We start from the raw sequence: 13,478 nt of genomic DNA on the forward strand, positions 1-13,478 counted from the left end.
CAAACATTAACACACAAAAAATCAATGATAATTTAAACAAAACAAATCATATATAAAATCAAAGAAGGAAAAAGAAAATAAGGAGAATGTTACCTTCCATTGAGTTGCGATTATGAGAATTGAAGTTGAGGATTTGAACCTCAACAATTCCTCACCGTTAAATCGAATCGCCCTCTGATTTAAGAAAAAACATCACCGTGTAAGTAGCCAATGTCTATAGATTAGGAGAGATATTTTTTTTTTCAAAAAATTATAATCAAATAGTTAAAATTTATTTTTATAATATTTTTTTCTTATAAGGTACAAAATATCAACATCAGCTCTTATAAAGGCCATTTATATAAACTTAACCCAAAATCCTAGTGCCGCCATAATTGGGGTTACAGCCCAACCAATTCAAGATGACAAATGACCCAAATTGAAGCCCATTCACTCCGTTCATTCGTCCCTCCAAATCGTAGGGTTTCTCTTCATCTCTGAAACTAAGCATAGCTAGGGTTTACCGTTACTACCTTTCTCTTACAGGTACTCTTCTCCAAATTGTCTTGAAGGAAATAATACATAGTTTAGCGGCACTAGTAGTTTTCGTTTCTGTTTTGTTAATCAGCTGAATTAGATTAAATGCTAGTTGAAATGATTAATATAGGCGACCCTAATTGATTGATTGATTGGTTGGTTAAATTGTTTGGATTATCAGGCCTGTGAAGATGTACACTTCAAGGCAAAAGATTCACAAAGATAAGGATGCTGAACCTACTGAATTTGAGGAGTCTGTTGCGCAGGTTATGTTTTTTTCTTCATATTATGATACTGGTTATTTAAGACTTCATTTGGTATTGATATAAAGTTTCTCAAAAATGATTGTTGAACAGGCGTTATTCGATATGGAAAACACTAACCAAGAGCTGAAAAGCGAATTGAAGGACCTGTACATCAATTCTGCACTGTAAGAATTGACAAAACTGCCTACTACTATGGTTAATCAATACTCTATACGTCTCATTGTATGTGACAACATTTGACTTGACATAGTGGATAAGAAGAAGAAGAGAAAGACTTTTGAAATTTGTGATCTAAAACAATCCTTAAATATTTGTGTGCTCTTATCATTTTGGATGAATTTTTAATTTAAATTGTTTCTAATTATAGTAAGGTGACGTTCTTTTAACAAAAGAGAACAGATTAAAAAGGAAAGGGTTCCACATAAAATGAGATGGAGGAAGTATATTTTATGTCTCCTTGTGGTGATTGGTTTTGTTGTGCAGACAAATTGACGTGTCAGGAAACAGGAAGGCTGTTGTTATCCATGTCCCCTACAGGCCGAGAAAAGCTTTCCGCAAGATTCATGCAGGGGCGGCTGGCAAGGCATGTAAAAAAGTCCTTGGCCTTAGGCCCCCAATTTTAGGGGGCCTCATTTTTTAGTTAATTAGGTAGGATTAAATTAAAAAAAAAATTAGAACTAAGACAATAAATGCAAAGGCCCCATTTTTTAGTTAATTAGGAAAGATTAAATTTTAAAAAAATAAAATTGTTAGAGCTAATAAGTCAATAGTGTAAACGGCTAAATGAAGTGATGGTCATAGATATGACCATGACTTTTTAACTTTCCCATAAAAAGTTGAAAAGTTGTGTACTTTTTTTTAACTTACAAGTTATCTTCTTTTTTTTTACCTTATTTTGTTTTCTAATTTTATTTTTATATATTCTATTCTCCTCCCTTCTATTTCTTCTCACTTTCTATTTTCTAATCTTACATCTCTCTCTTATAAAGCTAAGAAAAATTTACTTGTTCTATTGATAATTTATATTTTAAATTTGGAGAAAACTATATTGCAGCAGCCCGATTCATTTTCGGAAATCAAGTCTTCATAGCTTTTGAATTTGGTAATATCATTCTAATTTCTAATATTATTTTTGTTTTGTGTCTTATGTTTATTATATTTTTTATTTGATATTGTAAATAGTGTTTAAAATATTTGTTAGATTTTAATATGTCAACTAGAAAATATGAATCCGGTCATTCAAAACTTAAAAGAAAAAGAAAAGTCGACAACTTGATAAAATCTCAAAAAGGTGCTCTTGATAAATTTTTGGAAAACAATGATAAAATTAAATCAAAAAAGGTAGGGGAATGCTCTTTAGAAGAACAAGTTACAAACTTAGTTGAAGTTGAGTTAGATAATGATATAAACCAAAAAAAAGAAGAAGGAGAGGAAATTAGTGAAAAGTCGGATGTAGATTCCCAAGAAAATCAAGAACTTATAAATGAATTAAATAATCATACTCCTAAAAATATCTATGATCCTAGTCAATGGAATATTGTTGATACAAAGTCAAGAGACTTATTAGTAGAAAAGGGACCAATTAGAATTACCAACACATGTTTTCCAAAGGATAAATTTTTAAGGCACTTTTCTACTACATATTATTTTCAAAAGTTGACAAATGGAGAAAGACATGAAAGAAGATGGTTAGTTTATTCCAAAGATTTGAATAAGGTATTTTGTTTTTGTTGTAAGTTATTTAATACGACCTTTAATGCAAAGAATAATAAGTTAGCTAATAAAGGTAGTAGAGATTGGAAAAATCTTACTACTAAGCTTAGAACCCATGAAACAACTAGCCAACATATTATTAATATGAGTTCATGGATTGATTTAGAATTTAGATTGCGTAATAATAAAACAATCGATAAAAAACATTCAAGACCAAATTAATAGAGATAGAGAACATTGGAAAAATGTATTGTCAAGAATTATTTCCGTCATAAAAACTCTTGGAAGAAATAATTTGGCATTTAGGGGGAAAAATGAAAAAATCTATCAAGAAAATAACGGAAATTTCTTGAGTCTTATTGAAATGATTGCAGAATTTGATCCAATTATGCAAGAACATATTCGACGAATCAAACATGATGAAATTCATAATCATTATCTTGGACATAATATTCAAAATGAATTAATAAATTTATTGGCAAGTGAAATTAAGAACAAGATTATTGAAAAAGTTATAAAAACAAAGTATTTCTCTATCATACTTGATTGCACGCCAGATACAAGTCATCAAGACCAAATGTCTTTTATAATACGGAGTGTAGATATTTCGACAACTCCAATAAATGTAACCGAATATTTCTTAGAATTCTTAAAAGTGGATGATACAAGTGGAAAAGGTCTTTTTGAAGTTATTTTAGATGAAATAAAATGTATTGGACTTGATATTGATAATTTAAGAGGACAAGGATATGATAATGGGTCTAATATGAAGGGAAAACACCAAGGAGTGCAAAAAAGACTTCTTGATATAAATCCTAGATCATTTTATACACCATGTGGTTGTCATAATCTAAATTTGGTACTTTGTGATATGGTTAATTCTTGTACGAAAGCTATATCATTCTTTGGAGTGGTACAACGTATATATTCACTATTTTCTTCGTCTACTAAGCGGTGGAAAATTTTAAAAGATAGTGTACCTAGTTTAACTCTTAAATCATTGTCACAAACACGGTGGGAAAGTCGTATTGAAAGTGTTAAAGCAATAAGATTTCAAACTCCACAAATAAGAGATGCTTTATTTAAATTAGAAGAAGTTAGTGATGATCCAAAAATTAAAAGTGAAGCTAATTGTTTAGCAATTTTTGAGCTTGAAAATTTTGAATTTTTATTGGGTATGACTATTTGGTATGATGTACTATTTGCTGTAAATTCAATTAACAAAAGTTTACAATCAAAAGATATGCATATTGATGTCGCTATAGATCAATTAAGAGATTTAGTTTCTTTTTTTAAAACATATAGAGAAGAAGGATTTACAAGTGCTATGATTTCGGCTAAGGAAATTGCATTAGAGATGAATATTGAACCTGTATTTCGTAAAAAACGTGTAATTTATAGAAAAAAACAATTTGATGAAAATGTTGATAATGAAATCACAAGATCTCTTGAAGAATCATTTAGAGTTGATTACTTCTTATACATAGTAGACCAAGCCATCTTTTCACTTCAAAATAGATTTGAACAATTTGAAGTATATGAAAATATTTTTGGTTTTCTATTTAGTGGGAAAAAATTGAGATCATTAGATGATGAGAATTTAAAAAAAATTGTCTTAATCTTGAATGTTCCTTAAAACATAATACTCACTCCGATATTGACGGTTTAGACTTATTTTTTGAATTAAAAGTGTTAAGGGAAATCATAAAAGTAGAAGACAATACTCTAATTGAGATACTCAATCAAATAAAAAGACTTGATTCTTTTCCAAATGCTTACATTGCTTATAGAATAATGTTAACAATTCCCATAACAGTCGCCTCAGCCGAAAGAAGTTTTTCAAAATTAAAAATAATAAAATCTTATTTAAGATCGACAATGTCTCAAGAAAGATTAAGTGGTTTGGCTATATTATAGATTGAAAAGGAATTATTAGAAGAGATTGACTACACAAAAATTATTAACAACTTTGCATCTCAAAAAGCTAGAAAAATAGATTTAAAATAAAAACATTTATAATTTTTTTTAAGGCCTCTAGTTTGATTTTGGCCTTAGGCCACCAATGGGTTTGAGCCGCCCCTGGATTCATGTCCGCCTTGTTAGGGAGCTGGAGAAGAAATTCAGTGGGAAGGTACCTTTTGAACTTTTCTCCTACTAGTTTCTCATGATATATTCGACCATTGAGTTTGATAATATTTTTATATGAAATGAACAAAATACATCTTATTATTAAATGGTTATTGACAAATATGTTCACTTGGAATTAAATGTCCTGCGCAATGATGTCAAATATTAAGCCTCTCATTCTGGGGCAGTGCTTCAAGATTCTACTATGGATTCATCTTCTGTGATTGGGGCAAAAACATTCTTTATTGGGCAAAAGGAGGGAAATTTTTATTTTTACCTTTTGACATTATTGTTGGAGGACTTATTTGCACCCGTGCTTTTGATCATTGTCTTTCTGCTATTTTGATTTATATATATCTGTCTAGGCATAGCAGTTAGAGACCAATCTTTTATATCATTGCTCATGAAACTAAGATTTTTAATAGTTGGCCTTCTTAATGTATGCTGCAAATTACACAACAAAACTTGTAGTGATCACTAAAACCATTCTCAGTCAGTTTTGTGTTGGATATTTATTGTATTAACTATAAACTGTGGTAGACTTCCTGTTGTTGGTCCCATTTAGTGCACCATGAAGTAGATTCAACTCAGGCACAACTTTAAGTGCAGCTCTTTTATAAGACCTTTCTTAAGACTGGGAAGCTGATTTTTGTCACTTTTATCTCTTTATACCTTTTCAACTCATATTACTCGAGGTGCTCTCTCTGCTGCACCTTCTTGATATGATTATGTTTTAGGTGCACTACTTGTAATAGGCATCTTCTCTGTTTCCATTTTTTGGTATGACAATGTATCTTGCTGGTATTTTTCTGAATGTACTGAAATGCTATTTCTTTTAGGATGTAATTGTCATTGCAACCCAAAGAATATTGAGGCCTCCAAAGAGAGGTTCTGCTGCTCAACGGCCCCGTAGCAGAACTCTTACTTCAGTTCATGATGCCATATTGGAGGACGTGGTTGTACCAGCTGAAATTGTTGGAAAGCGTGTTAGGTATCATGTTGATGGATCCAAGATAATGAAGGTAATTTATGGCACAATGTTTCGTTGCCTAACGGTTTGTGTTTCATGCTTAGTAGGAAAATCTTGTAGAAGTAAAATCAGAATTTGTGATATTGAAGAGCAGTTTAAATGATGGCTTCTGAGACATGTTAATATCAAATTAATGATAACTATTATTTCTACAAAGGTTGAAGAGATTGTGTTGTTATAGTTGATTGCTTTTTTCCCTCTCTATGTAAACTTGCCGCTGTTATTGATAGTTTTAATGCTGTTGTCGCCAGGTATTCTTGGACCCAAAGGAACGAAACAACACCGAGTACAAGCTGGAGACATTTTCAGCTGTCTACAGGAAGCTATCGGGTAAAGATGTTGTGTTTGAGTTCCCCTTAACGGAGGCTTAGGGTACAAACTCCTGGTTTTGCTATTACCCTTTTTTTGCAATTTTGGTGTTTATATTATTTTATTTTATTTTATTTAGAAGCGTTATGGAACAATGTGAAATTGTTCCTGTTTTCTCTTAGCTCTTTTAGATTTTTGGCTTGCTTGTTGAGTTTAGTTTTCATTTGCTAGTCTGTTAGAAAAGCTGCTTAAAACTGATCCTGCTAAAACTATTGAGGTCTCCAAATTTGATATAATCAATGTGTATTTTTACTTGTTATTAAGGGGTGTTGGTTGAGATTACGAATATGAAATTAAAAGGTAAGATAGTTATAAACAAAATGGCTTTTGCTCATAAGTTATTGAAGTTATTTTTTTTTAATGATAAATGTCTTTCATAGAAAATGAAAGTTTGCGTATCTAATATATGGAAATGATTTCCGCCCATAAGTATCCTAAGGTATTATCTTCTTGATGGAAAATATTTTTTCATAATAATGACTTTCATTGTATCAAATATTGAAAAATAATTTTCTTATAGTTTATTGAATGGTCCATATTTTCCCCTTCCTTTCCTTATATTTGCAGTGTTAGGTAGGCATTTGGTAAGAATTATGACCTTTGGAATGGGAATCAAGCATTTTAATAAAGTTTTAAAATTATAAAAATGATATGTTGAGTTGTGCGGATTGGACTACAATTCATTGTTTAGTCCATCTTAACTCGATTTACCTTAGTCCATCTCAACTATACATTAAGTTGAACAATAATCTATTTTGACTTGAGGTCGATAGTAATTATAATTAGTAATACAGAATAGCATGAGTAAACATGATTCAATACAAAATTATCCTTAGTGCACGAAATCAAACAATTGATATGAAATAATTACAAAATAACTAATTCTAGCATAACTGATCTGATCATTCGTGATATACTCTACTTAACACTATTCTTATAGTACACTCTACCAAAAGACTCCTAATTTTTTTTGGGGTGGGGTGGGGTTTGGGGGGGTGGGGATTAATAGATATTATTATGTATTAATATGAAATCGTGTTTTGATAATAGTTAATTTGGATTATTTGGCAAGTAATCACAAATTCAATGTTGTTCGACTTAAGTTGTATAATCTACTACTCTCTAGTTTCCTTTTTACACTTACTCTCGTATTAAAAATATTTTTTCCTATATATTTGTTCATTTTAGTAAATTAAAAGATTTTTTTTATCCTTTAAATATTTACCCTTATCATTCCGTAAACATAATCAATAAGAATGATTTAATAAAACAAAGTCAAGTTAATAAGAGCTAAGTAAAATGGAGAGAGTATAATAAAATTGACTTGGGGTCGATAGTAAATATAATTATTTTTATTTTAAAAAAAGGAAAAAAATATAATTATTTTAATTGAGGCATGACATTTTGGTCGTCATAGAGAAGGTTAAAAGTTAGGATTCGAGAAAATGTAACATTGATTCCATCGAAGCGCAATATGTTTATATAGTTAGCAATTAATGTCATGCAGTGGCGTCAGTGACGGAGGCAGGAATTCTATCAAGGGGGTTCAAATAAAAAAAATGTTGTTGCCTGGAATCGAACCCGTGACCCAAAGCTCACATAGGCGAAATCCTGACCCCCATAAACCATTGAGCTACTCCTTTGACATATGCTCAGGGGGTTCAATTTTAAATATATACACGTACACAAAAAAATTGATCTTATATATATAGTGTAATTTTCTTTCCGAGGGGGGTCGGATGACCCCCCTGGACACACTATAGATCCGCCCCTGAGTGGCGTAGCTACATGGTTGTTATGGTGTCTAATTGGACACCCTTTGTCGAATTTTTTTTTTTGTATATACAAGTAAAATGATATACGAAATGATTATATAACATATTTTGGACACTCTTAACACAATAAATTGTTATAACCTAGTGGTTTTATAGTGCTCGCGTGTTATGGAAAGAGCTTTTGTTGTGCTCATTTTTGGACACCCTTTGAAATTTCTAGTTCCGCCACTAATGCATGTCATGCAATCATGCGTGTAGATGCAACATTTACTAGAAGGGATTGATTATGCTTTAAGATAGAAGCTCAACTCCTATAGTATCGTAATTGAATAGCAATAAACCAGTAGATGGCATGTGGCAAAAGTATTCCTTAACTTCCTAAGAATACAAAAGACGAGACAAAAGCAAGAAATAATATAGGTATTCGTTGTATGCTTATACTTGAACTAAAAATTTTCTTAGGTGAAATCTAAATTTTAATTTTATTGAGTTTTAAATTGTATAATGATGATTTCAGGTATTGAAAATTTGATTCTAAACCTAATATTCATATATATTAAATAAAAAAAACTTCTTAATACATATATAAACATTATTTGAACAAAAGTTATTGAATTTGATCGAACTCGTATCCAAGCTTCTAGCTCTGCCTTGATTAAAAGTTCTGCTGCTTGGTGTGCTGGTGTATATATTGATGTCTCCTTATTTATTTGATAACAACATCAACATGGGCAATAAACAGCTCAAATGATACAATCTCTCCATTAAAATTCGGCATTATAAACAAAAAAGAAGATGTAAGCTTTGCCCGTTTGAATCAGCTTGAACGTTTTAAATTCGCAGAATAAAATGTGACACAATAAAATTGAATGTAGCATAAATATGCATGATTGGTTGTATAGACTATAGTCTGTTATAATTTGAGGTTGTTGTAAAATTGTCATCTCTTGAGTACATTCTCGCAAACCAAAATAAATACTATACTATACTAAATTTGTACACCAAAGGATGACAGTAAAAGAATGATATACATGGTATAAAGTTAAATTCAGTTACTGGTTGCTCAAAAGTAAAAGTATATTTTGTCGTTGTAGGAAGGTAAAATTTATAAAGCTGTTGTACTTCTTAACTTCCTCTGCATGTGCACTCATTGTGGAGGGACCAAACTTGCCTTTCATCTTTAAATTCACAGTTTCTTTTTTCTTTTTATTTTTACTTTTTGACATAAAAATCATTAGTGATCCTGGCTAGTAGGCCTGGGACAAAGTCCTTCAGGTCGCCGGTTCGAGCCCCAGCAGGGCCACTGGAGGCATTACAAACCGGCCGCGTCTCCAGGGCCCCGTGGAACTAACCGTGGTGGACCCGCCTTGAAACAGCGGGACCCGGTGGGTACAGCTAGTCGGGTTCGCAAAGCGACGCCCGGAAACCACGGTAAAAAAAAAAAAAAAAAAAAAAAAAAAATCCTGGCTAGTACTTCCTCTGTTTCATTTTATATGAGTTAATTTAACTTGACACGGAGTTAAGAAAAAAATAAAGACTTTTAAAATTTGTGGTTTAAAATAAATGACAAATGTTTGCGTGATTATAAATTATTTTATTAAGGGTATTGATATTTTAAAGTTAAATTATTTATTAATATAGAAATGTGTCATTTTTTCTGGGTCTGCTTAAAAAAGAAAGTAAATCATAAAAGGTGAGACAGAAGAAGTATTAAAGACACCAAGAAAGTACTAACATGAGTTGTGGTACAATAGTGAAATTTCACCATTAATCAGAGATCTCAGGTTTGAGCCTTGAGTATGAAAAAATCTTGTTAGAAGCACCATCACCGAATGAATCCTGCAATGCGCAATGCAAATTTAATCGAATGTGGGGTTTGAAAAAAAGAAAAAAGGACACCAAGAAAGTAGAAACCAGACCATATGTCTAGCCTTTCTTTTGACTTGTGACCATCCTCTAAATTTTTTCTTTTAATCCCAACTTCATATTTAAATATTGTTGTCTTCTTACTACAACAACAATCCCAAAGATTTAGCCTTTTCTATCCTTCCAATTTACTCCAAGTAAAAAAAATAAAAATGGCAATTCATATGATCTCAGAGGTTACAAGTCCAAGAATCTCTTTCTCATCAGATGATATTTGCTGCAAACAAGTCTTAGATTTGCAACATTATCAATCAGATTCAAATTCTGAATTCGATTTCTGTATTAGCAACATTGCTAATACAGAAACTTGTTCAGCAGACGAACTCTTCTTAAATGGATTAATTCGCCCTCTTCAACTACAACAAAAAGTTGTCACATTATCTCCGACTCCAGCTCCAGCTCCAGTTGCAACTAAAAATGTAATCTCGAAACATAATGTTACAATTACTAGTAACATTAGTGTTGATGATGATGAGCAAAAGGATCAAAACAAGTCGTTTTGGCGTATTAGAAGAAGTACTAGTCTTCACGGAAATAAGAAAAGCTCATTTTGGTCGTTACCACGCAGTAATTCTACTGGATCAAAGAGTTGTTCAGTAAAAGAAAATCAGAAACAGAAGAAGAATATAATGAATCCTTCTTCTGGAGTTAGTTTTTACTCATCACAAAAGCCTCCATTGAGAAAGAATTATAGTAATGGGATTTGCATTAATCCTGTTTTGAATGTACCACCTTATACTTTTATTCCAAAGGCTACTGCTAATCTCTTTGGTTTAGGATCTTTCTTTGCCAATGGAAAAGATAAGAAGAGTAAGAAATGATTTTTTTTTTGTGTATTTTGTACTTTCTTCTCTTCGTTTTTTTTATAAATTATTATTGAATTTCACCATATATATTTTGTTTATAAGTTTTTTTTATTTTTTATATAAATGTGTAATTTAATTTGGTTTCGGCTCGCATTTATATTTTTTAGTTTTTGGTGTATACAAGTAAGCACAAATAGTCACACGCATCCTACATGCATAATACGTGTAGGACACTATGTAGGACGTGAATTGTCACTTATTCAACTTTATATAAATTTAAGTATTTATTCATGATGTCATATATGACCTAGTTTAAGGATGTATTATGCCTTAGTGGAGTACTTTTTTTCTCTTGTGCTCATCTAAGTAAACAATTAATTCCAAGTCACATAAATGGTAAAGATATATGATAAAATAAGTACTATACTAGTGTGTTAATTAAATACTAAAGAGGATATGAATGGAGACAATTATAAAGGATTTGGTGAATTGAATTAGTCATTAGGAATGTCCATAAAATAATAATAATAATAATAATAATAATAATAATAATAACTAAACTGTAAATAGGCATAGGGGACACAAAGACAAGAGGCCTTCTTTTGTGCTCAGTCCCTTTTGTTTTTTCATTTGAAATCTTAGATTTAATTAAAGGGTTTCTACTATCAAGATTACCTTTTTTTTTTGTCTGTCTTTTCAAAAGATGTGATATTTTGATTAGGTTCAAACTTTTGAGGAGTGGTTTATGGTATTTGTTGCTTCTGTTTGTTTTCTTGGGGTGGGGGTGGGGGTGGGGGGTGGGGGGTGAGACAATAACATCTTACCCAACAAAAATGTAAAATATGGGTTTTTAATATATTACCAACATTTTCATGAAATACTACACATATTGAGAATCATTTCAAACCAAATGAGTAATAATTTTCACCAACAATTTTTCCTTCAAGTAAAAATCATGTTTAAATATAAAAGTAAAATTTACTTTTTACTTCTCCATTTTAGCAAATTAGGAGAGCTTTATTACTTGGCTCCTATATTAGAATAGATTATTATTAGTATTTTGAGTCAAATAATAATGTTTGATATGCAATTTGAATTTCTTAAATTGTATTTTTTTTTATAAACATAAAAATCCCACAAGTCGTGAGAACTATCAAGTTTTATCCAATTCTTACACAATTTTATTAAATGAACAAACCTTCCATAAACAAGATATCGGAATATCATATGATACCGCATTGATAAATCACATATCTTCATTTTTTTTATAAATAAATATTTGCGATTATAAACTTTCAATTTTACAAATATCTACTAGTGAACAACAGTAGTAACTAGTTATTCTTTAATATAATCATTTTACATGATACAAACATTTTTTTCACGCATAAGTCATATTTTTTCTTGCAAAGTTTAATATGATGGGTCTTGTTTTACAAAATATAATATTATGGATCAAATTTTACATTTTAAAAAGTTTGAAATCATGATTTGGAATTCCAAATCATGTTTTTTGAAGAATTGTGATTTGAAATCATGACTTCATAGCGCATATTAAAACGTAAACTTAGAGTTTCAAAACACAATTAATTAATAAGATTAGTTTAGTAAAATATACCCCTAATAAAAGTTATTTTAAGAGTTATGTCAAGTCAACATGAGTAAAGTAAAATGAAATAGAGAAAGTATATATTCCTTCCGTTTACATTTACTTGTTCACTACACTAAAAATATATTTCACTTTTACTTGTCACTTTTAGCATATAAAAGAATATTTATTTTTTCATGTTTTTATAACCTCATCATTAATTATTATTTCTAAATTATTTTTCAAAATTTAAGACTCAATATCAATTCGTAATTTGTATATTATAATAAAATAATCGTGTCAATCATTATTTCTTAATAATCGTGCAAAATTTAAAATGAACAAGTAAAAGTGAACTTATTTATTAACTTCTAAGAGTGGTTTTTTAACTTCCATAAAATATTGTCCAAACGGGTAATATTATGTTTAGATACTCTTTTGGCAAATCTTCTTGAAAAAAGAGACCTTGACCACCATATCCATCAGAGCATTAATTGGAAGTTTGACTTCAACAACCCCTCCCAATAATTCTACTTAGGTGATGATCCTATGTTTATTTGCCTGCAAACAAAAAGTACAATCACTTCCTAAATTGTTAGGTGAAATATTTGGGGTTGTAGATTAGTTCAAATGCACCTGTTCATATTATACTTAAGTATTTAATAGAAAATAAAATCAGAATCATTCCTTTACACGACATGGTATCTAATTTTGGAGTACTCACAAAAAATTAGTAGATCCTTCTTTGAAGGAGATCTAGAAATTGTCTAGTTCATTTTTTTTTCAAATTAAGAGCAAAAAAGAAAAAGTGAAAGGCAAAAGGGTATTGAGAGAAGGAGAGGTGGTCCTCCTAGACTGGCTGAATTGTTCACAACTAAGTCTGAAAAATGGGATTGAATTTGATCAAATAAAAATGAATTGACTCAATAAATAAGTTACTATATATATATATATATATATATATATATTATTATTATTATTAAAATAGTAACAAATATGCAACCTAGTATTAGTAGAAAGTAGAAATCAAATGCTTAAAAGTTAAAACTTTGATTACTTTATTTTGATTGAAATGTATTTTAAATGTAATTGAGTAACAAAGTAGAGTAGTTGTTTGTACATTCTTTTAAATATATATTTCTACATATATAATGTGTTAGAATAATACAATTGAGACTTTTTTTAAATAGTCGAAGTCATAATACTCTAATATACGAGTCTATGTCAGTCGAAGTTAAACAAATTATGGTTATCAATTTATTATACCGCAAAATACTGAAACCAAATATTAAAATATCGAATCATACCAAATTAAATTGATATTATAATGGTATAAATTTTAAAAATTAGATACCAAAATTA

The 13,478-nt window shown here is 30.2% G+C and overlaps 2 protein-coding genes across 3 annotated transcripts; both read left to right on the forward strand.

Annotated features, from left to right (window-relative positions):
* Positions 1-707: 707 nt before the first annotated feature.
* LOC125811235 (40S ribosomal protein S7) lies at positions 708-6,033 on the forward strand. Of its 2 annotated transcripts, none has more exons than XM_049490742.1 (6): positions 708-782; positions 873-946; positions 1,266-1,349; positions 4,587-4,626; positions 5,462-5,644; positions 5,904-6,033. In XM_049490742.1, exons 1-6 carry the CDS (start codon positions 708-710, stop codon positions 6,021-6,023), a joined length of 576 nt encoding a protein of 191 aa, XP_049346699.1. In that variant the 3' UTR covers positions 6,024-6,033. The 2 variants fall into 2 exon arrangements, with proteins under 2 accessions (XP_049346699.1, XP_049346698.1); XM_049490741.1 differs by having other exon boundaries at positions 1,266-1,340; positions 4,578-4,626.
* Positions 6,034-9,874: 3,841 nt separating this feature from the next.
* Positions 9,875-10,613, forward strand: LOC125811238 (uncharacterized). Its single transcript, XM_049490744.1, has one exon. It carries the CDS (start codon positions 9,875-9,877, stop codon positions 10,541-10,543), a length of 669 nt encoding a protein of 222 aa, XP_049346701.1. The 3' UTR covers positions 10,544-10,613.
* Positions 10,614-13,478: the final 2,865 nt, after the last annotated feature.

This window comes from Solanum verrucosum, unplaced genomic scaffold (assembly GCF_900185275.1).
Source record: "Solanum verrucosum unplaced genomic scaffold, falcon-dt-bn FXZP01000308.1, whole genome shotgun sequence".
Taxonomy (NCBI): Eukaryota; Viridiplantae; Streptophyta; class Magnoliopsida; order Solanales; family Solanaceae; genus Solanum; species Solanum verrucosum.

What these genes read in the sequence shown, in the direction of transcription:
- LOC125811238 (XM_049490744.1), top strand. Translation starts at nt 9,875, where the DNA reads ATGGCAATTCATATGATCTCAGAGGTTACAAGTCCAAGAATCTCTTTC.
- LOC125811235 (XM_049490742.1), top strand. Translation starts at nt 708, where the DNA reads ATGTACACTTCAAGGCAAAAGATTCACAAAGATAAGGATGCTGAACCT. An exon ending in TTGAGGAGTCTGTTGCGCAG is followed by an intron (nt 783 to 872) that starts GTTATGTTTTTT and finishes ATTGTTGAACAG; the next exon opens with GCGTTATTCGATATGGAAAA. An exon ending in ATGGATCCAAGATAATGAAG is followed by an intron (nt 5,645 to 5,903) that starts GTAATTTATGGC and finishes TGTTGTCGCCAG; the next exon opens with GTATTCTTGGACCCAAAGGA.